This window comes from Syzygium oleosum, unplaced genomic scaffold (genome assembly GCF_021117445.2).
Source record: "Syzygium oleosum isolate NSW1041296 unplaced genomic scaffold, Sole_v2.1 Sole_v2.04, whole genome shotgun sequence".
Taxonomy (NCBI): Eukaryota; Viridiplantae; Streptophyta; class Magnoliopsida; order Myrtales; family Myrtaceae; genus Syzygium; species Syzygium oleosum.
Window position 1 is genome coordinate 13,722,754 of NW_026607488.1, and position 23,254 is coordinate 13,746,007.

The 23,254-nt window shown below is 43.5% G+C and overlaps 4 protein-coding genes across 4 annotated transcripts; all 4 read right to left on the bottom strand.

The window, feature by feature from the left end:
- Positions 1-2,966: 2,966 nt before the first annotated feature.
- On the bottom strand, positions 2,967-3,816 carry LOC130138048 (germin-like protein subfamily 1 member 7). Its single transcript, XM_056310972.1, has 2 exons — positions 3,699-3,816; positions 2,967-3,610 (listed from the first exon to the last, which is right to left on the bottom strand). The coding sequence occupies exons 1-2, from the start codon at positions 3,814-3,816 to the stop codon at positions 3,057-3,059; spliced, it is 672 nt and encodes a 223-aa protein (XP_056166947.1). The 3' UTR covers positions 2,967-3,056.
- A 3,120-nt stretch (positions 3,817-6,936) lies between these two features.
- LOC130138077 (germin-like protein subfamily 1 member 7) lies at positions 6,937-7,756 on the bottom strand. The gene is made up of 2 exons (XM_056311044.1): positions 7,579-7,756; positions 6,937-7,490 (listed from the first exon to the last, which is right to left on the bottom strand). The coding sequence occupies exons 1-2, from the start codon at positions 7,694-7,696 to the stop codon at positions 6,937-6,939; spliced, it is 672 nt and encodes a 223-aa protein (XP_056167019.1). The 5' UTR covers positions 7,697-7,756.
- Positions 7,757-11,430: 3,674 nt separating this feature from the next.
- On the bottom strand, positions 11,431-12,191 carry LOC130138049 (germin-like protein subfamily 1 member 7). Its single transcript, XM_056310977.1, has 2 exons — positions 12,074-12,191; positions 11,431-11,984 (listed from the first exon to the last, which is right to left on the bottom strand). The coding sequence occupies exons 1-2, from the start codon at positions 12,189-12,191 to the stop codon at positions 11,431-11,433; spliced, it is 672 nt and encodes a 223-aa protein (XP_056166952.1).
- Positions 12,192-21,976: 9,785 nt separating this feature from the next.
- LOC130138093 (germin-like protein subfamily 1 member 7) lies at positions 21,977-22,796 on the bottom strand. Its single transcript, XM_056311095.1, has 2 exons — positions 22,619-22,796; positions 21,977-22,530 (listed from the first exon to the last, which is right to left on the bottom strand). The coding sequence occupies exons 1-2, from the start codon at positions 22,734-22,736 to the stop codon at positions 21,977-21,979; spliced, it is 672 nt and encodes a 223-aa protein (XP_056167070.1). The 5' UTR covers positions 22,737-22,796.
- Positions 22,797-23,254: the final 458 nt, after the last annotated feature.

Consider the following 23,254-nt stretch of genomic DNA (forward strand, 5'->3'; position numbering starts at 1 on the left):
GTTTATTGGGGAAGCTACCCTGCATATTACCAAGTCTTCAAAGTAGAATCTATTTCCCGCTTCTCAAGTCCATGGATGAACCGTTCGACAACAACTGCGACGACTTGGTGATTCGTTTGATTTCCTCTCCCTCCAGCTTGAAGAAGGCACGTCGTCTGATACGGAAGTGGTCTTCGATAACTTTTACATCCTTGTGCCGTTTTTTCTTCACTTTTCTTGTGAAAAATGGTAAACTCTCTAGCATAATCAATACAGCCTGATCAAGTAAAGACCATTTGTTCTGCGACAATGAGATATCTCGAAAAGAACGAATTGGTTATCTAGATTGCAAAAGGAAAACAATATCCATATCCATCTTTATCCCGAAAATACTTTTGCCATCGATGTCCCCCATCTTTGTTACCCAATACCAAAGTTCTTAACATTTACTTGGTTGCATTGCACTCTTTTGTTGCACCAAAATGGATAAAATAAGCATTCTTGCACAAACGATAAGCTCATTACCGCGGTTTGGCCATTTAATGTCATTGGCACCTTTTTTTTTTTTTTTTTTTTTTCTGTTTTCCCGTGCATGGTTCGTGGATTGTAGGTAATAAGAGACTGTTCTTGTCCCAAGCTGCCACTTCTCTGCATCCTAATGAAAAGAAAGTCATAGATCGACTTTGTTTATGAGCATTTAATCCGTTGGCCATCAACGAGACCTGGCGATGGCTAGGAGAGGGAAAAAGGAAAAAAGAAAAACGAAAAAGAAAAAGAAGAGAAGAGGAGGAGGTCGTCTCGAAAAAATATTATATTATTGCATGTTAGTTGGATGTTGGGCGTATTATACAACTTAATATATTCTCCACTTACCATTATTTTGTTATCATGTTCCACTTGTTTGGAAGTTACCTGGGGTTTTCCTTCATCAGTTAAAAAATACCATTCAGACTAAGCACCAAATACAGGGCTAAGTTTGACGAAATATTTGGTGAGAGTCTTCGAAGGCGAGGAGGTCGTCTCGGAAATATATTATATGATTGCGTGCTCTATAGATGTTGGACGTGTTGGACAACTTAATATATGTTCCACTGCCATTACTCTGTTATTGTGTTCCACTTGCCTGGAAGTCACCCACGGCCTTCCTTCATAACATTTCTTTTTTATTTTTTTTCTTTTCATTTTTTTTCTCTTCTTCCTCCTTCAAGTCTTCCATGGCTGTTGGCTCGCATTCAGGCGTCTTCTTGGCAAGCTCTTCAGACCGGGCTATCCATGGCCATCGGCTGCGAAACGAGCCATCGTTGCACGTGGCCATGGCTTGAGCTGATCTTCGTTCATCACGAACTCCTCCATGAGCCGGTAGTCATTATTCCGCTATCACTTCAATAGCCAAAGGTTGCACTTGGTCAACAGCGTAACGGTTGGGCCTCACAGCAGCCTCCGGCCCTTTCAGATTCTGCTGCTTTCGGCCTGACGTTTGAGGGCAGTGCCGCCAGCTCAAACTTCTTCTTCTTGTCGGAACCGTGCTACCTGCGGTTGCCGGACTAGCAATTCATGGTTTTCTTGTCAGAGCTATCCCATGGCTCTTTGGGGGGCTAAATCAAGTTATTGAGAAAGAGATCGAAGAGTTTTGGGATTAAGTTAAATATATGCTTTTGAGTGTAAAGAGAGAGACAACGGCTCGTTTAGTGCCGGTGGCCATGGACGGCTATCTGAAAAGTGGGCCAAGGCGACGCTTGAATGCCCATGGTCATGTAAGATGGCCAGATTTGGAGGTGAGCTTGAGACCTGCAACCTCCCTCCAAGAATCAAGAAGATGAACAATGAAAAGATGGGGAAAAACAAGAAAAAAAAATGACTATGGACAAAAATGCCCCTACTCGTGCTACCGGAATAAGCATATGTACTTGCCAACCGGGGAGCTTAATCTCTTGTTTGAGACCAAATGGCCACTTCGGACCCATATTTGAAATTAAACGGTTAGACCAAATTGAATTGCACGACGATTTTGTTCAGACTCATGTCCATCTTCATGATATGTCTAAGTTTGTTTTCGGTTCAATTGTCATATAGAGTCTTAGATCATTCCAAGCTAAGGTTGAGAAGCAACTTAGCTTTCTCGTTCTTTTGGAAATTGTCAAAATAAGTGCATAGGAAGTAACGCATTTGTGTCTCTATATTTCCCCTTTATGTCCATCGATGGTCTATTTGAGATGGTAATAGTGATTGCTTCAATAAAGAGATCAATGCCGTCCATATCTTATTCAAGGTTTTGACTTTGTCCGTGCATACACATTTATAAATGATATTGTAGGCCACGACAATCCTGGAAATAATTATCCAGCCGAAATTATGAGGTTTCAACCCGACATTTTGATTGTAGATGGAAAATGAGTGCAGGAAAGATTTTTCTTCTGGCGATACTAAAGAAAAAGTAAAGTTATCTGCAGAATTTAGTATGTCGGTAAAAAAATGAGAAATGTCGTCAGCAGTAATTTATCAAACTTGAATTTGATACTCTAAGGAAATTGACATATTGTGGTGAACTTCTCCTTTCAAGATAATGATGGAAACAAAGCGGTTCTTTTTTTATTTTTGGCCACCTAAGGGCCGGATGTATTAACAATCGCCCTGATGATTTCTTTAAATAGTCTCTGTACTCAATCACAAGACTGTTTTAAATCAGACTATTTAATAGGGTTGGACATTCTTTGCATGATACCCTTTTTGGAGTACAAATTCCGTTGATGTGGGAAGCAATATTCACTATTAGATAACATCCTTCCCAGTTCCGAATTGTACATAGTTTAATGTTATTGCACTCTGATTTTCCATTTATAGACATTTTAATTGAGGAATGAGTCCAATTATTCTGATCGTGTCATGAGAGAGAGAGAGAGAGGTAACAATCTTTTATTGGATACCAGTCGAGAGAGAGGTAACAATGATTTACTCGAAATCAATAATACATGTGGTATGTAGTTTAGTTATGTGTCTAACACAACCACTTATGGAAATAAGATTAATCTCGTAACTCTTATAATTCAATTATTTTGTGTAACTTATGATAGATTCATTTAGTTGTTGTCGTACCAAAATTGCGCCTGGAGATAGTCAACAACCTTCTTGTCCACTTGGAAGGCCTTGGTAAGAACATCAGCAGAAATGGGTGGCTTCGCTCCGAAGACAGCATTAGCAATGGTAATGACTCCTGGGTTCTGGCTGCTAAGACCGGAAAAGGCTAGCGCATACGTGTTTCCGATATTCAACTGGAAGTGAATGAGACCAATAGGGAACACAAACACGTCCCCCTTGTACAGGACTTTGGTGAAGAGTGTGTTGTTTAATTGATTGGACGTGACAAAGCCAACAAGTAGCGTACCCTCCACCACTACCAAAACCTCGGTGCCACGAGGGTGAGTGTGGGGAGGATTTAGGCCGCCAGGAGCGAAGTCAATGCGAGCCATGGATATTCCAAGAGTGTTGAGTCCTGGAAATTGGTCGACAAAAGCCTGTGTGACTTTTGATCCGAGCGGATTCGATGTGTTTCCAGGAGTTCTGAACCCCATAAAGACGAAATCATCAGCTGTGGTTTCTTTGGGGTCCTTGCAGAACTTTCCATTCACAAATACTGCATAAGAAAAAAAATTGGCGTCTCAGTTTCGGCATCATAAGGCAGATATGAAATACATGACTAATGCAAGAATTGAGGAACCAACCTCCAGATTCCATATCACTGGTTGCCACGCATATGTCCTGAAGAGGACTCGGGTCGTAAGCTAAAGCGGCGGCAGTTGCTAAAGCCAATATGAGAAAGCTAATGGGAAGAAACTTCATTGTGGTTGTGAACAGGAGTTGGGGCCTTGATCGCAGGTTCTAATCCTTGCACAGACTAGTATTGCTTGAGGGAGGAGTGAGGACTTGCATGGCAACATGCTCTCTCTTTATAGATGAAAATGTTTGACCCAGTGTTTAGTTTGCCAGCAGGTTTTCATGCAGATTACTACCAAGTCTTCTGAGGTTTTTTCTATTTTCCCCTTCTCACCCTATAACAACTCCGACGACTTGGCGATTTGTTTCATTTCCTCTCCTCCAGCTTAAAGAATGCATATCACCTGATATTGAAATGGTCTTTGATGAATTTTTGAATCCTCGTACCATTTCTTCTTTGTTTCTTTTACAACTCTTTTACCACTCAAAGAAGATTACCAAGTAAAGAGCATATCTTGTGCAGGGTTTAATATCTGACAAAGACTGAAAATATCTAGAAATGCACTCTATTGTCGCACAAAAGTTGATGAGCTCAGTATTTGAGATATGATAAGCTCAACGCGGATGATTTGATCATTTCATACAAATTTTCTTATTTTGCATCATAATAATTTTAGTAGATTTTCTTTTTCCCGAGCTAGGTTTGTGGGTGGTAGGAAATAAGATCCTGTTCTTCTCCCAAGCTGCCACTTGTCAGCAGCCAAATGAAAAGAAGATTTTACTTCCATTTTCTTTATAAGACATGACTTACTTAATGATTAAAGGTGCGATTATATGGAGATATAGTTTATTGGGGAAGTTACCCTGCATATTACCATGTTTTCAAAGTAGAATGTATTTCCCGCTTCTGAAGTCCAAGGATGAACCGTTCCATAACAACTGCGAGAACTTGGTGATTCGTTTGATTTCCTCTCCCTCCAGCTTGAAGAAGGCACGTCGTCCGATATGGAAGTGGTCTTCGATAACTTTTACATCCTTGTACCGTCTTTTCTTCACTTTTCTTGTGAAAAAAGGTAAACTGTCTAGCATCATCAATGCAGCCTGATCAAGTAAAGACCATTTCTTCTGCGACAATGGGATATCTCCAAAAGATTGAACTGGTTATCTAGATTGCAAAAGGAGAACAATATCCATATCCATCTTCATCCCGAAAATACTCTTGTCATCGATGTCCCCATCTTTGTTACCCAATACCAAAGTTCTTCACATTTACTTGGTTGCATTGCACTCTTTCATTGCCCCAAAATGGATAAAATAATCATTCCTGCATAAACAATAAGCTCATTACCGCGGTTTGACCATTTAATGTCATTGGCGCCTTTTTTTTTCTGTTTTCCCGAGCATGGTTCGCGGATTGTAGGTAATAAGAGACTGTTCTTGTCCCAAGCTGCCACTTCTCTGCATCCTAATGAAAAGAGAGTCATAGGTCGACTTTGTTTATGAGCATTTAATGATATTCCAGTGGCTTCCAGAGCTTATAAGTCATGATTTAGTTGAGGATTAAGGGGGCCATTATTTCTTTTTGAAACTAAGATCGAGCAGTACCTGACTCCATGGTTTGAGAAATACCACGTGATCGTCATTCTTGAGGAGAACAAATTCAGCTGACTCTGAGAGCAAGTTTAGATTGGCCTTCAGCCAGGCATTTCAATTCTCAACTGTCAATGAGAGGCAACCGTAGCAAATACATTTCGTCTCTTTCGTACTCCTAATGAAGTACTTGAATCATAAGAGCTCCCACCGAATTGCTCCGGAAACGGTATTCACAGAAAGGCAGAAGTCGAACTATGAAACAAGTCAGCAACAAGCATTGATTTTGATGACAATCCTGATGTGGATTGGGACTGTCACGCCCCCAACCCCATCGAGCACGCGACATCCCTCTTCGGTCGAAATAGTGCGACGTCCCAGGAAACGTCGCCGACCCAAAAGAAACCCATCAGAGTTTAATCGCGGCGGAAATAACGAACACCCAGACAATGATTTACCAGGGGTACTAAAGAGAATAAATTGCCAAACCACCAAATCTTATACTATACCTCAATTTAAGTACAATATCCATTTACAGTAAAAACTTATGCCACAATCGCCATTTACAAACCACAAAGCAAATATGCACATTGAACTACTAAACTGCAACCCACCGATATCACAAAAGATTAGTAGCCTGGGTAACGCTACACCAAAATAGGACACTTCCAGACTCTTCCTCAGCTCCAAAACTAATCCCTACGCCCTCTGCTGGCGTCCACTCTGACTCACTCTCTTCGGAATCCTCATCCGAATCCTCATCAGGCACAGGCTCATCCGACGACTCCGAATCGGCCTCAATCTCGATCGGGAACTCTACCACATCATGATTAGTATGCATAACAATCCCAAAATGCTGTAGCGGCGGCGACGGAAGGTTCATAGCTTGGGCGGGTGCTCTGAAATGGTTTGGTTGGTACAACCATGAGACACTTCTCAATAAGTACACAACCTAGACCTTACCTAGGCTACCACGTATTCCAGACAAGTCCAGACACCAAATCAAGCCACACACAAACAACGTCCACACAATCGTACTTACCTGATTCTCAATATACGCAACCTGCACATTAGTCTTATAATAGCACTATTCCACTCATATGCATGTTCTAATGACATTCCTTGCATTTGTTCCCGTTTCATCGCCTCTTTTCCACCTCACTCGCCAGTGACCCGCGTAATGGTACCGCCTCAGGTTCACTGCGACCATCTCATATACACAACACTCCTGGGCCCGCGTAATGGTACCGCCTCAGGCTCAACATCCGTTCTCCTAGTGCACAACCCACGTAATGGTACCGCCTCAGGTTGGCCATATTCCCAGCACTCCTCGGCCCACGTTACAGTACATGCCTCAAGCCATGTCTCTCGCCCGCGTTACAGTATACGCCTCAGGCTCAACATCTACCACCTACGGCACAACCCGCGTTGAAGTACACGCCTCGGGAGAGAGAGAGAGAGAGAGAGAGAGAGAGAGAGAGGTAATAATATTTTATTTGAAATCAGTCGAGAGAGGTAACAATCTTTTATTCGAAATAAGGCATACATGTGGTATGTAGTCTAGTTATGTGTGTCTAGAGCAACCACTTATGGAAATAAGATTAATTTTACAAGTCTCATAATTCAATCATTTTGTGTAACTTATGACAGATTCATTTAGTTGTTGTCGTACCAAAACTGCGCCTGGAGGTAGTCGACAACCTTCTTGTCCACTTGGAAGGCCTTGGTAAGAACATCAGCAGAAATGGGTGGCTTCGCTCCAAAAACATTATTAGCAATGACAATGAGTCCTGGGTTCTGGCTGCTAAGACCGGAAAAGGCCAGTGCATACGTGTTTCCGATATTCAACTGGAAGTGAATGAGACCAATAGGGAACACAAACACGTCCCCCTTGTACAGGACTTTGGTGAAGAGTTTGTTGTTTAATTGGTTGGACGTGACAAAGCCAACAAGTAGCGTACCCTCCACCACGACCAGAACCTCGGTGCCACGAGGGTGAGTGTGGGGAGGATTTAGGCCGCCGGGAGCGAAGTCAATGCGAGCCATGGATATTCCAAGAGTGTTGAGTCCTGGAAATTGGTCGACAAAAGCCTGTGTGACTTTTGATCCGAGCGGATTCGATGTGTTTCCAGGCGTTCTGAACCCCATAAAGACGAAATCATCAGCCGTGGTTTCTTTTGGGTCCTTGCAGAACTTTCCATTCACAAATACTGCATAAGAAAAAAAATTGGTGTTTCAGTTTCGACATCATAAGCCAGAAATGAAATACATGACTAATGCAAGAATTGAGGAACCAACCTCCAGATTCCATATCATTGGTTCCCACGCATATGTCCTGAAGAGGACTCGGGTCGTAAGCTAAAGCAGCGACAGTTGCTAAAGCCAAGATGAGAAAGCTAATGGGAAGAAACTTCATTGTGGTTGTGAACAGGAGTTGGGGCCTTGATCGCGAGTTCTAATCCTTGCACAGACTAGTATTGCTTGAGGGAGGAGTGAGGACTTGCATGGCAACATGCTCTCTCTTTATAGATGAAAATGTTTGACCCAGTATTTGGTTCATCAGAAGGTTTTCATGCAGATTCCTACCAAATCTTCAGAGGTTTTATCTATTTTCCCCTTCTCACCCTATAACAACTACGACGACTTGGCCATTTGTTTCTTATCACCTGATTTTTTTTTTTGGTAAGGTAAATTATCACCTGATTTTGAAATGGTCTTTGATGAATTTTTGAATCCTCGTACCGTTTCTTCTTTGTTTCTTTTACAACTCTTTTACGACTCAAAGAAGACCGAAAATATCTAGAAATGCGCTCTCTTGTCGCACAAAAGTTGATGAGCTTCGTATTTCAGATATGATAAGCTCATCGATGATGATTTGATTATTTAATACAATTTTTGTTACTTTTCATAAAATACTTTTGGTAGATTTTCTTTTTCCCGAGCTAGGTTCGTGGGTGGTAGGAAATTAATAAAATCATGTTCTTCTCCCAAACTGCCACTTGTCAGCTGCCGAATGAAAAGAAGGTTTTAGCTCCACTTTCTTTATAAGACATGACTTACTTAATGATTCAAGGTGCGATTATATGGAGATATAGTTTATTGGGGAAGCTACCCTGCATATTACCAAGTCTTCAAAGTAGAATCTATTTCCCGCTTCTCAAGTCCATGGATGAACCGTTCGACAACAACTGCGACGACTTGGTGATTCGTTTGATTTCCTCTCCCTCCAGCTTGAAGAAGGCACGTCGGCTGATACGGAAGTGGTCTTCGATAACTTTTACATCCTTGTGCCGTTTTTTCTTCACTTTTCTTGTGAAAAATGGTAAACTCTCTAGCATAATCAATACAGCCTGATCAAGTAAAGACCATTTGTTCTGCGACAATGAGATATCTCGAAAAGAACGAATTGGTTATCTAGATTGCAAAAGGAAAACAATATCCATATCCATCTTTATCCCGAAAATACTTTTGCCATCGATGTCCCCCATCTTTGTTACCCAATACCAAAGTTCTTAAGATTTACTTGGTTGCATTGCACTCTTTTGTTGCACCAAAATGGATAAAATAAGCATTCTTGCACAAACGATAAGCTCATTACCGCGGTTTGACCATTTAAGGTCATTGGCACCTTTTTTTTTTTTTTTTCTGTTTTCCCGTGCATGGTTCGTGGATTGTAGGTAATAAGAGACTGTTCTTGTCCCAAGCTGCCACTTCTCTGCATCCTAATGAAAAGAAAGTCATAGATCGACTTTGTTTATGAGCATTTAATCCGTTGGCCATCAACGAGACCTGGCGATGGCTAGGAGAGGGAAAAACGAAAAAAGAAAAAAGAAAAAGAAAAAGAAGAGAAGAGGAGGAGGTCGTCTCGAAAATATATTATATTATTGCATGTTAGTTGGATGTTGGGCGTATTATACAACTTAATATATTCTCCACTTACCATTATTTTGTTATCATGTTCCACTTGTTTGGAAGTTACCTGGGGCTTTCCTTCATCAGTTAAAAAATACCATTCAGACTAAGCACCAAATACAGGGCTAAGTTTGAGGAAATATTTGGTGAAAGTCTTCGAAGGCGAGGAGGTCGTCTCGGAAATATATTATATGATTGCGTGCTCTATAGATGTTGGACGTGTTGGACAACTTAATATATGTTCCACTGCCGTTACTCTGTTATTGTGTTCCACTTGCCTGGAAGTCACCCACGGCCTTCCTTCATAACATTTCTTTTTTATTTTTTTTCATTTCATTTTTTTTCTCTTCTTCCTCCTTCAAGTCTTCCATGGCTGTTGGCTCGCATTCAGGCGTCTTCTTGGCAAGCTCTTCAGACCGGGCTATCCATGGCCATCGGCTACGAAACGAGCCATCGTTGCACGTGGCCATGGCTTGAGCTGATCTTCGTTCATCACGAACTCCTCCATGAGCCGGTAGTCATTATTCCGCTATCACTTCAATAGCCAAAGGTTGCACTTGGTCAACAGCGTAACGGTTGGGCCTCACAGCAGCCTCCGGCCCTTTCAGCTTCTGCTGCTTTCGGCCTGACGTTTGAGGGCAGTGCCGCCAGCTCAAACTTCTTCTTCTTGTCGGAACCGTGCTACCTGCGGTTGCCGGACTAGCAATTCATGGTTTTCTTGTCAAAGCTATCCCATGGCTCTTTGGGGGGCTAAATCAAGTTATTGAGAAAGAGATCGAAGAGTTTTGGGATTAAGTTAAATATATGCTTTTGAGTGTAAAGAGAGAGACAACGGCTCGTTTAGTGCCGGTGGCCATGGACGGCTATCTGAAAAGTGGGCCAAGGCGACGCTTGAATGCCCATGGTCATGTAAGATGGCCAGATTTGGAGGTGAGCTTGAGACCTGCAACTTCCCTCCAAGAATCAAGAAGATGAACAATGAAAAGATGGGAAAAAAAAAGAAAAAAAAATGACTATGGACAAAAATGCCCCTACTCGTGCTACCGGAATAAGCATATGTACTTGCCAACCGGGGAGCTTAATCTCTTGTTTGAGACCAAATGGCCACTTCGGACCCATATTTGAAATTAAACGGTTAGACCAAATTGAATTGCACGACGATTTTGTTCAGACTCATGTCCATCTTCATGATATGTCTAAGTTTGTTTTCGGTTCAATTGTCATATAGAGTCTTAGATCATTCCAAGCTAAGGTTGAGAAGCAACTTAGCTTTCTCGTTCTTTTGGAAATTGTCAAAATAAGTGCATAGGAAGTAACGCATTTGTGTCTCTATATTTCCCCTTTATGTCCATCGATGGTCTATTTGAGATTGTAATATTGATTGCTTCAATAAAGAGATCAATGCCGTCCATATCTTATTCAAGGTTTTGACTTTGTCCGTGCATACACATTTATAAATGATATTGTAGGCCACGACAATCCTGGAAATAATTATCCAGCCGAAATTATGAGGTTTCAACCCGACATTTTGATTGTAGATGGAAAATGAGTGCAGGAACGATTTTTCTTCTGGCCATACTAAAGAAAAAGTAAAGTTATCTGCAGAATTTAGTATGTCGGTAAAAAAATGAGAAATGTCGTCAGCAGTAATTTATCAAACTTGAATTTGATACTCTAAGGAAATTGACATATTGTGGTGAACTTCTCCTTTCAAGATAATGATGGAAACAAAGCGGTTCTTTTTTTATTTTTGGCCACCTAAGGGCCGGATGTATTAACAATCGCCCTGATGATTTCTTTAAATAGTCTCTGTACTCAATCACAAGACTGTTTTAAATCAGACTATTTAATAGGGTTGGACATTCTTTGCTTGATACCCTTTTTGGAGCACAAATTCCGTTGATGTGGGAAGCAATATTTACTATTAGATAACATCCTTCCCAGTTCCGAATTGTACATAGTTTAATGTTATTGCACTCCGATTTTCCATTTATAGACATTTTAATTGAGGAATGAGTCCAATTATCCTGATCGTGTCATGAGAGAGAGAGAGAGAGAGAGAGGTAACAATCTTTTATTGGATACCAGTCGAGAGAGAGGTAACAATGTTTTACTCGAAATCAATCATACATGTGGTATGTAGTTTAGTTACGTGTCTAACACAACCACTTATGGAAATAAGATTAATCTCGTAACTCTTATAATTCAATTATTTTGTGTAACTTATGATAGATTCATTTAGTTGTTGTCGTACCAAAATTGCGCCCGGAGATAGTCAACAACCTTCTTGTCCACTTGGAAGGCCTTGGTAAGAACATCAGCAGAAATGGGTGGCTTCGCTCCGAAGACAGCATTAGCAATGGTAATGACTCCTGGGTTCTGGCTGCTAAGACCGGAAAAGGCTAGCGCATACGTGTTTCCGATATTCAACTGGAAGTGAATGAGACCAATAGGGAACACAAACACGTCCCCCTTGTACAGGACTTTGGTGAAGAGTGTGTTGTTTAATTGATTGGACGTGACAAAGCCAACAAGTAGCGTACCCTCCACCACTACCAAAACCTCGGTGCCACGAGGGTGAGTGTGGGGAGGATTTAGGCCGCCAGGAGCGAAGTCAATGCGAGCCATGGATATTCCAAGAGTGTTGAGTCCTGGAAATTGGTCGACAAAAGCCTGTGTGACTTTTGATCCGAGCGGATTCGATGTGTTTCCAGGAGTTCTGAACCCCATAAAGACGAAATCATCAGCTGTGGTTTCTTTGGGGTCCTTGCAGAACTTTCCATTCACAAATACTGCATAAGAAAAAAAAATTGGCGTCTCAGTTTCGGCATCATAAGGCAGATATGAAATACATGACTAATGCAAGAATTGAGGAACCAACCTCCAGATTCCATATCACTGGTTGCCACGCATATGTCCTGAAGAGGACTCGGGTCGTAAGCTAAAGCGGCGGCAGTTGCTAAAGCCAATATGAGAAAGCTAATGGGAAGAAACTTCATTGTGGTTGTGAACAGGAGTTGGGGCCTTGATCGCAGGTTCTAATCCTTGCACAGACTAGTATTGCTTGAGGGAGGAGTGAGGACTTGCATGGCAACATGCTCTCTCTTTATAGATGAAAATGTTTGACCCAGTGTTTAGTTTGCCAGCAGGTTTTCATGCAGATTACTACCAAGTCTTCTGAGGTTTTATCTATTTTCCCCTTCTCACCCTATAACAACTCCGACGACTTGGCGATTTGTTTCATTTCCTCTCCTCCAGCTTAAAGAATGCATATCACCTGATATTGAAATGGTCTTTGATGAATTTTTGAATCCTCGTACCATTTCTTCTTTGTTTCTTTTACAACTCTTTTACCACTCAAAGAAGATTACCAAGTAAAGAGCATATCTTGCGCAGGGTTTAATATCTGACAAAGACTGAAAATATCTAGAAATGCACTCTATTGTCGCACAAAAGTTGATGAGCTCAGTATTTTAGATATGATAAGCTCAACGCGGATGATTTGATCATTTCATACAAATTTTCTTATTTTGCATCATAATAATTTTAGTAGATTTTCTTTTTCCCGAGCTAGGTTTGCGGGTGGTAGGAAATAAGATCCTGTTCTTCTCCCAAGCTGCCACTTGTCAGCAGCCAAATGAAAAGAAGATTTTACTTCCATTTTCTTTATAAGACATGACTTACTTAATGATTAAAGGTGCGATTATATGGAGATATAGTTTATTGGGGAAGTTACCCTGCATATTACCATGTTTTAAAAGTAGAATCTACCATGTTTTAAAGGATGAACCGTTCCATAACAACTGCGAGAACTTGGTGATTCGTTTGATTTCCTCTCCCTCCCGCTTGAAGAAGGCACGTCGTCCGATATGGAAGTGGTCTTCGATAACTTTTACATCCTTGTACCGTTTTTTCTTCACTTTTCTTGTGAAAAAATGTGACATTCCGAATTTCGGCCCATTTTTGGGATTTATAAAACGTGTAATTCGTCAGTGTGCTTATAGTAAAATCTCGCCCAGGAACTGATCACTCTCGGTTATTGTTTTTAAAATTGAGATTTCGCTAGAATCGCACTCGATCGAATTTGGCCGTTATTTAGAGCCCAAATTTTAGTGTCGAATTTCTCGGAGTTTCGTGACGAATTTAATTGGACGGTGTCGATATTATTGTGGCCAGCGTCAATATTGCCCGGGATAAGTGAAAAGTGAAATTTGGACCGGGTGCGGATTTGGACTAATAGACCTCCCTCATAGTGTGTTTTAGTTATTATCTTTTGGCCTTTTTCCTAATTTATAATTAGGGTTTTTCGTGGGCCGTTGGATCGTTTTCGGATTTGAACGATGGTCGTCGGATCGCACTCAAGTGCGTTTGACTTTCTCTCTCTTCTCTTCTCTCTCTCCTCCCCCACGTCGCCGCTGCCCCGCGCCGCTGACTTCCTCCTCTTTCCCCGCTGCCCTCCTCCACGTTGTTGACTCCTCATCTCACGCGCGCTCCACCCATGCTTTCGCTTGCTGTTTGCTACGCCTTGCTGCTGCTCGCTGACTTCTTCCACCAACTCCACCAGCCATCATCACTCCCCCATACTTCAGCTGACTCCCCCACGTTGCTGACCTTTCTGCTGACTCCCTCTGCTGCTGTCTTCTTCCACCCACTCCCATGATGATCTTCACGTTGCTCCTGTTTTGTTGACTGATGACCCCACGTTTCTGTTCTACTTTGTTTGCTGCTTCTGCTGACTTCTTCACGTGTTCGCCGACTGCTGACTTCTGTTTTTGCTTGCTGCCCGCTGACTTCCTCTCTTCCTTCACGCCCGCTGACTCCCTCACGTTGTTTCTGCTCTTGCTGATGACTTCTTGCTGCACCTTCACGTGTTGCGTTGCTGACCTCCCCATGCAGCTGCCATGATGGACTTCCCTGCTGCTTCTGCTGCCGTGTTGCTTCTGCTCCGCCCATGCCATTTCTGGCTTGCTTCTGCTTCTTACCGCTGCATCCACTGACTCCTCAAGCTGCCCATGCTGCCCCACGTTGTTTCTGTCACTACTATGCTGCTGCTAACTTCCCCCTACATTGTTTCTTTGCTGACCACCCCCACGCCTGCTGCTTCTACTTCATTTTCTGCTGCTGCTTCGCTGCTACTTGCTTCTTCATTCTGCTTCCTCTTGTTTCTGCTGCTTCTTGCCCTCCATTCCAGCCCGACCAGCACCACCGTTCAGCCCCCATCTCCACCCGACTCTGCCGTGAGCTGCCGCCTGTCCGCTGAGGCTGCTGCTGCTCCGGCGTCGCTGCTGCTCCTTTCGCTCGGTTTTCTTGCTTAGGCTAAGTGTAAGTGGCTTCCTAACCCTTGACTAGGCTAAGGGGTGACTAATGGACATGTTAGGGATGGTTTAAGGGCTGTGGATAGTTGGTTTAGTGGCTGGTTGTGCTTGGTTTGCTTGGTGGTGCTTGTTGGTTAATTTCCGGTAAGATTGCTGCTGCGTCGCTGGATTTTTCTATTTTTACTGTGACTTGTGTGGGCCGAATTTGAGGAAGTGTTCTTCATGAAAGTTGTTAATAACATCTTGAAGTTTGACATATATTAAATCTGGAATTTTTGGAGACCATTTAGTTCCATTCGTAAGTCCATTTTTGGACCGAATTCAGTCTGCAGGATTTACTGTTCATCCGACCTTCTGGTCTTTCCGATTTTCTACAAATTTTTTCCAGACCTCTTTTCAACAAACTTCCTTCACAAAAATTGTTAAGAACATTTGTTTCTATGACATATAAAAATTTGAAGGCTTTCCAAAATGATTTGGGTACTGGATGAGATGCATTTTGATGGTCAGACGGCCTGACCGGACGGGTTAAATTTTGTCTGACTTCAAGTGACAAAAAGAGGTGTTTACGGTAGGAACTGGGTTTCGAGTTCTGCACGGAAAATATTCATCAAGATGTTTTATACGACATATCCAAATTTAATAATTTTTGGAGTTGATTTACTATTTATTTTAAAGGAAATTCGGTGACTATGTTACTGCCCAGTTTGGCCCCGATTCTGTGCATACTCGGTTTTTCTCTCTCTCGGGAACTGATCGGTGTTACCATGACATTTTGGTGGATTTAGTTGACATTGGGCTAATTTACAAAGATAAGAATTGGTAATGATTGTTGAGGTGTGTGCATGGTCACGACACGTTCCGTCTAGGCGGGAGTTCTAGACGATGCCCGGCGGGAGTTCGGATGCCGTCTAGGCGGGGGTTCTAGACGTTGCCGATCGCGGTAGAGGCCGGATCGATGCTCCTTTGTGGAATGCCGTCTGGGCGGGGGTTCCGGACGTTGCCGTCGCCGAAGTAGCGAGACGATGCCTGGTTACGCCAGAAGACCGACGGGAGTTCGGTGGCCCGAGGGGTCGTTAATAATCTGGACTTAATGAGTGTGATTTGCATTGAGGAATGCTTTGCCTGAGTTAATTGATGAGTACGTCTGGATTATTGACCATGTTATGCTTGATCATGCCATGAATTGCTTTGCGCGTGCTTGATGGGCAATTGGCCATGTTATGGCGATATTCTAACGTGCAGGGCTTGTGTATGTGCCAAGGCGAGGTAAGGACGACTGTGATTGTTTATGGCACGTCGATTGTTTGAATCGCATGTTTAGAATTGTTCGGAAGTACGCTTTGGCCTAAGCGAGGCTTAGGTAGTTGCTTATTGAGAAGTGTTCTCATGGTTGTATAACCAAACCATTTCAGACCCGCGACCGTGATTGATCCGGAGACGCTGCCAGGATACTACGGGGATTGAGGATAGGTCGAGTTACCCCGTCTTTTGAGTGCACCTTTTTGTAGAGGAGTTAAGCTTACCAACCACCCGATCCATGTTATTGTGCGTGGTTTGTAGATAGTGGCCTCGTAGAAGGCTTGCAAATGTATGTGTTGTAATCGATGTTATGTTTATAAAAGTGTCTTGTTGATGTGTATTCTTTGTCTCTCTACTATCCCGTTGTTTATATGTTGTACGGAGAGTTCGAGGTTGCTTACGCATGCGTTACTCGTTAGTGTTTCGATTGGGTCGGCGACAAGTCCTGGGCTGTCGCGTACATTACGACCACAAAGGGATGATCGCGCGCTCGTAGGGTTCGGGGCGTGACAAAAAAGGTAAACTGTCTAGCATCATCAATGCAGCCTGATCAAGTAAAGACCATTTCTTCTGCGACAATGGGATATCTCCAAAAGATTGAACTGGTTATCTAGATTGCAAAAGGAGAACAATATCTGTAACGACCCGGTCCGACGAGGGCGGGGAGTGGTCGCCGGGGCCAGAGGGCCTGGACAAGGAGCGTCTCCTGGCAGGCTTCTAGGATGGCAAGGGGGGGCATGTCTCTTGCCCCACATCGCTTAGGGGGGGAGTCCTGGCCTAGTTTATAAGGCTTGGGTTCTCTACTCTGTGTAACGCGTTTTAAAGCCGTGAGGGTCAGTGGGCCCAAAGCGGACAATATTACACAGTGTAGACCCCGGGTCCTTACAATATCCATATCCATCTTCATCCCGAAAATACTCTTGTCATCGATGTCCCCATCTTTGTTACCCAATACCAAAGTTCTTCACATTTACTTGGTTGCATTGCACTCTTTCATTGCCCCAAAATGGATAAAATAATCATTCCTGCATAAACAATAAGCTCATTACCGCGGTTTGACCATTTAATGTCATTGGCACCTTTTTTTTCTGTTTTCCCGAGCATGGTTCGCGGATTGTAGGTAATAAGAGACTGTTCTTGTCCCAAGCTGCCACTTCTCTGCATCCTAATGAAAAGAGAGTCATAGGTCGACTTTGTTCATAAGCATTTAATGATATTCCAGTGGCTTCCAGAGCTTATAAGTCATGACTTAGTTGAGGATTAAGGGGGCCATTATTTCTTTTTGAAACTAAGATCGAGCAGTACCTGACTCCATGGTTTGAGAAATACCACGTGATCGTCATTCTTGAGGAGAACAAATTCAGCTGACTCTGAGAGCAGGTTTAGATTGGCCTTCAGCCAGGCATTTCAATTCTCAACTGTCAATGAGAGGCAACCGTAGCAAATACATTTCGTCTCTTTCGTACTCCTAATGAAGTACTTGAATCATAAGAGCTCCCACCGAATTGCTCCGGAAACGGTATTCACAGAAAGGCAGAAGTCGAACTATGAAACAAGTCAGCAACAAGCATTGGATTTGATGACAATCCTGATGTGGATTGGGACTGTCACGCCCCCAACCCCATCGAGCACGCGACATCCCTCTTCGGTCGAAATAGTGCGACGTCCTAGGAAACATCGCCGACCCAAAAGAAACCCATCAGAGTTTAATCGCGGCGGAAACAACGAACACCCAGACAATGATTTACCAGGGGTACTAAAGAGAATAAATTGCCAAACCACCAAATCTTATACTATACCTCAATTTAAGTACAATATCCATTTACATTAAAAACTTATGCCACAATCGCCATTTACAAACCACAAAGCAAATATGCACATTGAACTACTAAACTGCAACCCACCGATATCACAAAAGATTAGTAGCCTAGGTAACGCTACACCAAAATAGGACACTTCCAGACTCTTTCTCAGCTCCAAAACTAATCCCTACGCCCTCTGCTGGCGTCCACTCTGACTCACTCTCTTCGGAATCCTCATCCGAATCCTCATCAGGCACAGGCTCATCCGACGACTCCGAATCGGCCTCAATCTCGATCGGGAACTCTACCACATCATGATTAGTATGCATAACAATCCCAAAATGCTGTAGCGGCGGCGACGGAAGGTTCATAGCTTGGGCGGGTGCTCTGAAATGGTTTGGTTGGTACAACCATGAGACACTTCTCAGTAAGTACACAACCTAAACCTTACCTAGGCTACCACGTATTCCAAACAAGTCCAGACACCAAATCAAGCCACACACAAACAACGTCCACACAATCGTACTTACCTGATTCTCAATATACGCAACCTGCACATTAGTCTTATAATAGCACTATTCCACTCATATGCATGTTCTAATGACATTTCATGCATTTGTTCCCGTTTCATCGCATCTTTTCCACCTCACTCGCCAGTGACCTGCGTAATGGTACCGCCTCAGGTTCACTGCGACCATCTCATATACACAACACTCCTGGGCCCGCGTAATGGTACCGCCTCAAGTTGGCCATATTCCCTGTCACGCCCCGTACCCCACGAAGCGTAAGCATCCCACCTTCGGTCGATAAATTGCGACGTCCCAGGAAGCGTCGCCGACCCACGCCCATACAGAGATCAAGCACAAGCGGAAGTATAAAATAAACAAACCCAGACAATTACAATATGAGCCAAGGATAGCCATCCAATAAACAACGATCAACGCAGAAAATATGTACATACTTATATTACTATTTTAAAACTCTTTTTACAGTGTTCACGACAACCAAAAAGGAAACACCAACAGTGAGAATAATCCAAACAGCCACTTCTCCGGTCCGCTCCATCCCCACCGGGTGCATGTTGACGATGCTGGATAAAAGGCGATATTCCCAAAAAGAGGTGGTGACCTCGGCATCCTACTGCTGGGGGTCTGAAAATGTTTCGGTTTACACAACCGTGAGACGAATCTCAATGAGTTCAACCCCTAAACCTAGGCTAGGCTAGCATGCAATCTCCTGACCGGAAACAAACATTTAAAATCCTAACACAACCATAATCATACAATTCTCTGACCCCTGCAGGTTAGATAGTTCAATATGTAATAATCACAGGACATACGTGGCACACATTATCACACGTACGCCAATCACATGCTCATACACCGAGTCTCACACACTCGCATGCCATTCAATGCATGTTTATGCATGCAAATGTCATTGACATGTCATGCACATTTCTTTGGCCCACTGGCCCACACTGGCACACTTGCCCAATTAATTATTATTACGACTCGAGTCATCAATTTTCACGGCCCGGTGCGTCTAGCACTGCTTCAAAGTGCATGAGGCGCAGCATCCGATCTCGGCCCAGTGTCTCTAGCACGCTTCAAAGTGCATGAGGCGCAACACGTTCTCCTTGCGAACCGAGCACGCTTCAAAGTGCATGAGGATGGTCGCCTTCCGGACGTACCGGGCATCGTCCGCTTCAAAGTGCATGAGGACGGTATCGACCCGAAGGTCCTTAGGTGATCACACGCTCATTATTATCTCGAACCCAGCGTATAACGCTTCAGGGTATTTTAGGTGATCACATGCTCATGGCAGACACGCATTCTCGCACAATTTTCATCACATGCCTCACTCTTGGCATACGTAATGCGTGTTCATGTTATGCAATGCAATGAACCACGAGCACCAATATAATTCAGACAACCCGGGCATACCCGGCAATTTCACCGATGAACTCCTAAATTGGTCATTAAACCCTATTATCCTCCCCAACGATTTTCATTAATCCACTAAATTTTTCCGATAATAAATTCTACTAATCGGTCCTCAACCCAGTCTCAATTACACACTGCTATTATCTAAGCCAGTCCAAAATGCACCGATAACACCTAAACCAGTCCAGAAAAACGCAACATCAGTCCTAATCCGGGTTTAGGAATTTTACTCACCAAAACAAGGGTCACGACGACGGGAATGGCGGCCGATCAACGATGAACAGTGAAACCGGCGGCGGAATTCCCGCGGACGGCGGCGCGGTGTACGGACGGGGTGAACAGCGATCCCGTACGGACGCGTGAACAGTACCACCCCCCCGTACGGACACACTGTACGGACGGCTGGGAACGGTGGCCGGCGAGGCGCCGGTCACGGCGGCGACGGCCGCACGGGGGTCTGGATGAACAGTGACCGTACGGACGTGAACGATAAATTGTACGGTCGATGTACGGACCGGGCTGAACGGCGACGTATGGACATGCTTTGAGCAGTAGGGTGTCGACGGGCAGCGATCGGAGCTCCGCGAAGCTCCGTGATCTTGTTTGTAAAACAGAAAAATGAGAAAAGAGGGAAAAAGGGAGAGAGAGAGCTGTTTTTGGACTATACCCGGAGCGTGGTGGTGCACGAGAGGTGGAACTAGTTCTTGGTGGTTACGGCTCGCGGGGCGACATGCACGGGTGACTGTTCCGGCGTGAACAGGTGCAGAACTTGCGAGAAAGTGCACGGCAAAACCGGAAAAGGAAGAAAAGGGAGAAGAATTTGGGGGAAATGGGGAAGCTCTCGGCAGAATGGCTAGAGGAGAGAGAGAGGGTATGGTCAAATGGGTCAAAGATAGTCTTAGTGGAGTCCAAGTGTCATTATCCAAGCCCATTTGACAATTTTACCCTTGATCTAATGGACTAGATTTGATCAAATCCAATAATTTAGGGGTACAATGGTCTTTTGTCCCCTAACCATGGTTGACCAGACCTGGTTTAACTTTAACTCACCATGGTTAATCCCAAAATTAAATCCAATTTTCGGAATTAATCAAAAATGGCCTAGGGGCATTTTCGTAATTTTCCGATCCCGAACCGAAATTCCAATTTTCGCACATACGCGTTCCATATATGCGTGGCCAACATGATATGGCGTCGGAATCGCGAAATTCATCGCGCAAGCCCTCGAAAATCCACGTCAAAGTTTCGGGAATAAAATAATATTATTTTTCCAATTTTTGTCGAAATTCCAATTGTTGTCCAAAACGACTCCTGGTATGCGTGGCCACCCAAAAATGGCATCGGCCACGAAAAATAACCTCATTTGGCCTCGAAAAGCGACTCTGGCATCCCGGGGGCAAAATCGTAATTTTTCACCCCCGGACCGAAATTCCAATTTTTACTCGTACTAACTCCACATGTGAGTGGCCAGCGTAATATGACGTCAGATTCCTAAAAATAGTCTCTTAAGCCTTTGAAAATCGATACCGAAATCCGGGCCCAATTCCGTGAACAAAACTCGCTAAACTTTCAATTTCAGAGTCTCTCACTAACGGGCGGCTGTTTAGAGGTTACGCGTATCGACCTAGGGCTATTCGTATCGTGATGGTCTCGATCATTGAGAGAATGAGAAATTATCATTAGTTCCCGAGGTCACAATCATTAGGTTCAAGTTCCGGACTGGTTGACCACGTGCACTTTTGGTCTTGCAGAATCACCTGCGTCCCAATCGTACATCGTTGGCCTTGGCCAAACCCAATCCATTACTCTTTCCTAAGATCAGCCCACATTGGCTCAAAATATTTCCTCAACGTCTCTCGTGATCGGTATCCCTTTCGCGACAGGGTCCCCGGTCCACGTACCATCTTCTAGCTAGCCATACCCTATTGGTTAGTATCCCGAGAGTGATCAGCTCTGGGTGAGACTTACTAAAATGAAATGCGAAATAATATCAGTTTCATTGATCCCGGAAATTACATCGAAATTCGGGCTGTTACATTCCCAGCACTCCTCGGCCCACGTTACAGTACACGCCTCAGGCCATGTCTCTCGCCCGCGTTACAGTACACGCCTCAGGCTCAACATCTACCACCTACGGCACAACCCGCGTTGAAGTACACGCCTCGGGAGAGAGAGAGAGAGAGAGAGAGAGAGAGAGAGAGAGAGAGAGAGAGAGAGAGAGAGAGAGAGAGAGAGAGAGAGAGAGAGGTAATAATATTTTATTTGAAATCAGTCGAGAGAGGTAACAATCTTTTATTCGAAATAAGGCATACATGTGGTATGTAGTCTAGTTATGTGTGTCTAGAGCAACCACTTATGGAAATAAGATTAATTTTACAAGTCTCATAATTCAATTATTTTGTGTAACTTATGATAGATTCATTTAGTTGTTGTCGTACCAAAACTGCGCCTGGAGGTAGTCAACAACCTTCTTGTCCACTTGGAAGGCCTTGGTGAGAACTTCAACAGAAATGGGTGGCTTCGCTCCAAAAACATTATTAGCAATGACAATGAGTCCTGGGTTCTGGCTGCTAAGACCGGAAAAGGCCAGTGCATACGTGTTTCCGATATTCAACTGGAAGTGAATGAGACCAATAGGGAACACAAACACGTCCCCCTTGTACAGTACTTTGGTGAAGAGTTTGTTGTTTAATTGGTTGGACGTGACAAAGCCAACAAGTAGCGTACCCTCCACTACGACCAGAACCTCGGTGCCACGAGGGTGAATGTGGGGAGGATTTAGGCCGCCAGGAGCGAAGTCAATGCGAGCCATGGATATTCCAAGAGTGTTGAGTCCTGGAAATTGGTCGACAAAAGCCTGTGTGACTTTTGATCCGAGCGGATTCGATGTGTTTCCAGGCGTTCTGAACCCCATAAAGAGGAAATCATCAGCCGTGGTTTCTTTTGGGTCCTTGCAGAACTTTCCATTCACAAATACTGCATAAGAAAAAAAATTGGTGTTTCAGTTTCGACATCATAAGCCAGAAATGAAATACATGACTAATGCAAGAATTGAGGAACCAACCTCCAGATTCCATATCATTGGTTCCCACGCATATGTCCTGAAGAGGACTCGGGTCGTAAGCTAAAGCAGCGACAGTTGCTAAAGCCAAGATGAGAAAGCTAATGGGAAGAAACTTCATTGTGGTTGTGAACAGGAGTTGGGGCCTTGATCGCGAGTTCTAATCCTTGCACAGACTAGTATTGCTTGAGGGAGGAGTGAGGACTTGCATGGCAACATGCTCTCTCTTTATAGATGAAAATGTTTGACCCAGTATTTGGTTCATCAGAAGGTTTTCATGCAGATTCCTACCAAATCTTCAGAGGTTTTATCTATTTTCCCCTTCTCACCCTATAACAACTACGACGACTTGGCCATTTGTTTCTTATCACCTGATTTTTTTTTTGGTAAGGTAAATTATCACCTGATTTTGAAATGGTCTTTGATGAATTTTTGAATCCTCGTACCGTTTCTTCTTTGTTTCTTTTACAACTCTTTTACCACTCAAAGAAGACCGAAAATATCTAGAAATGCGCTCTCTTGTCGCACAAAAGTTGATGAGCTTCGTATTTCAGATATGATAAGCTCATCGATGATGATTTGATCATTTAATACAATTTTTCTTACTTTTCATAAAATACTTTTGGTAGATTTTCTTTT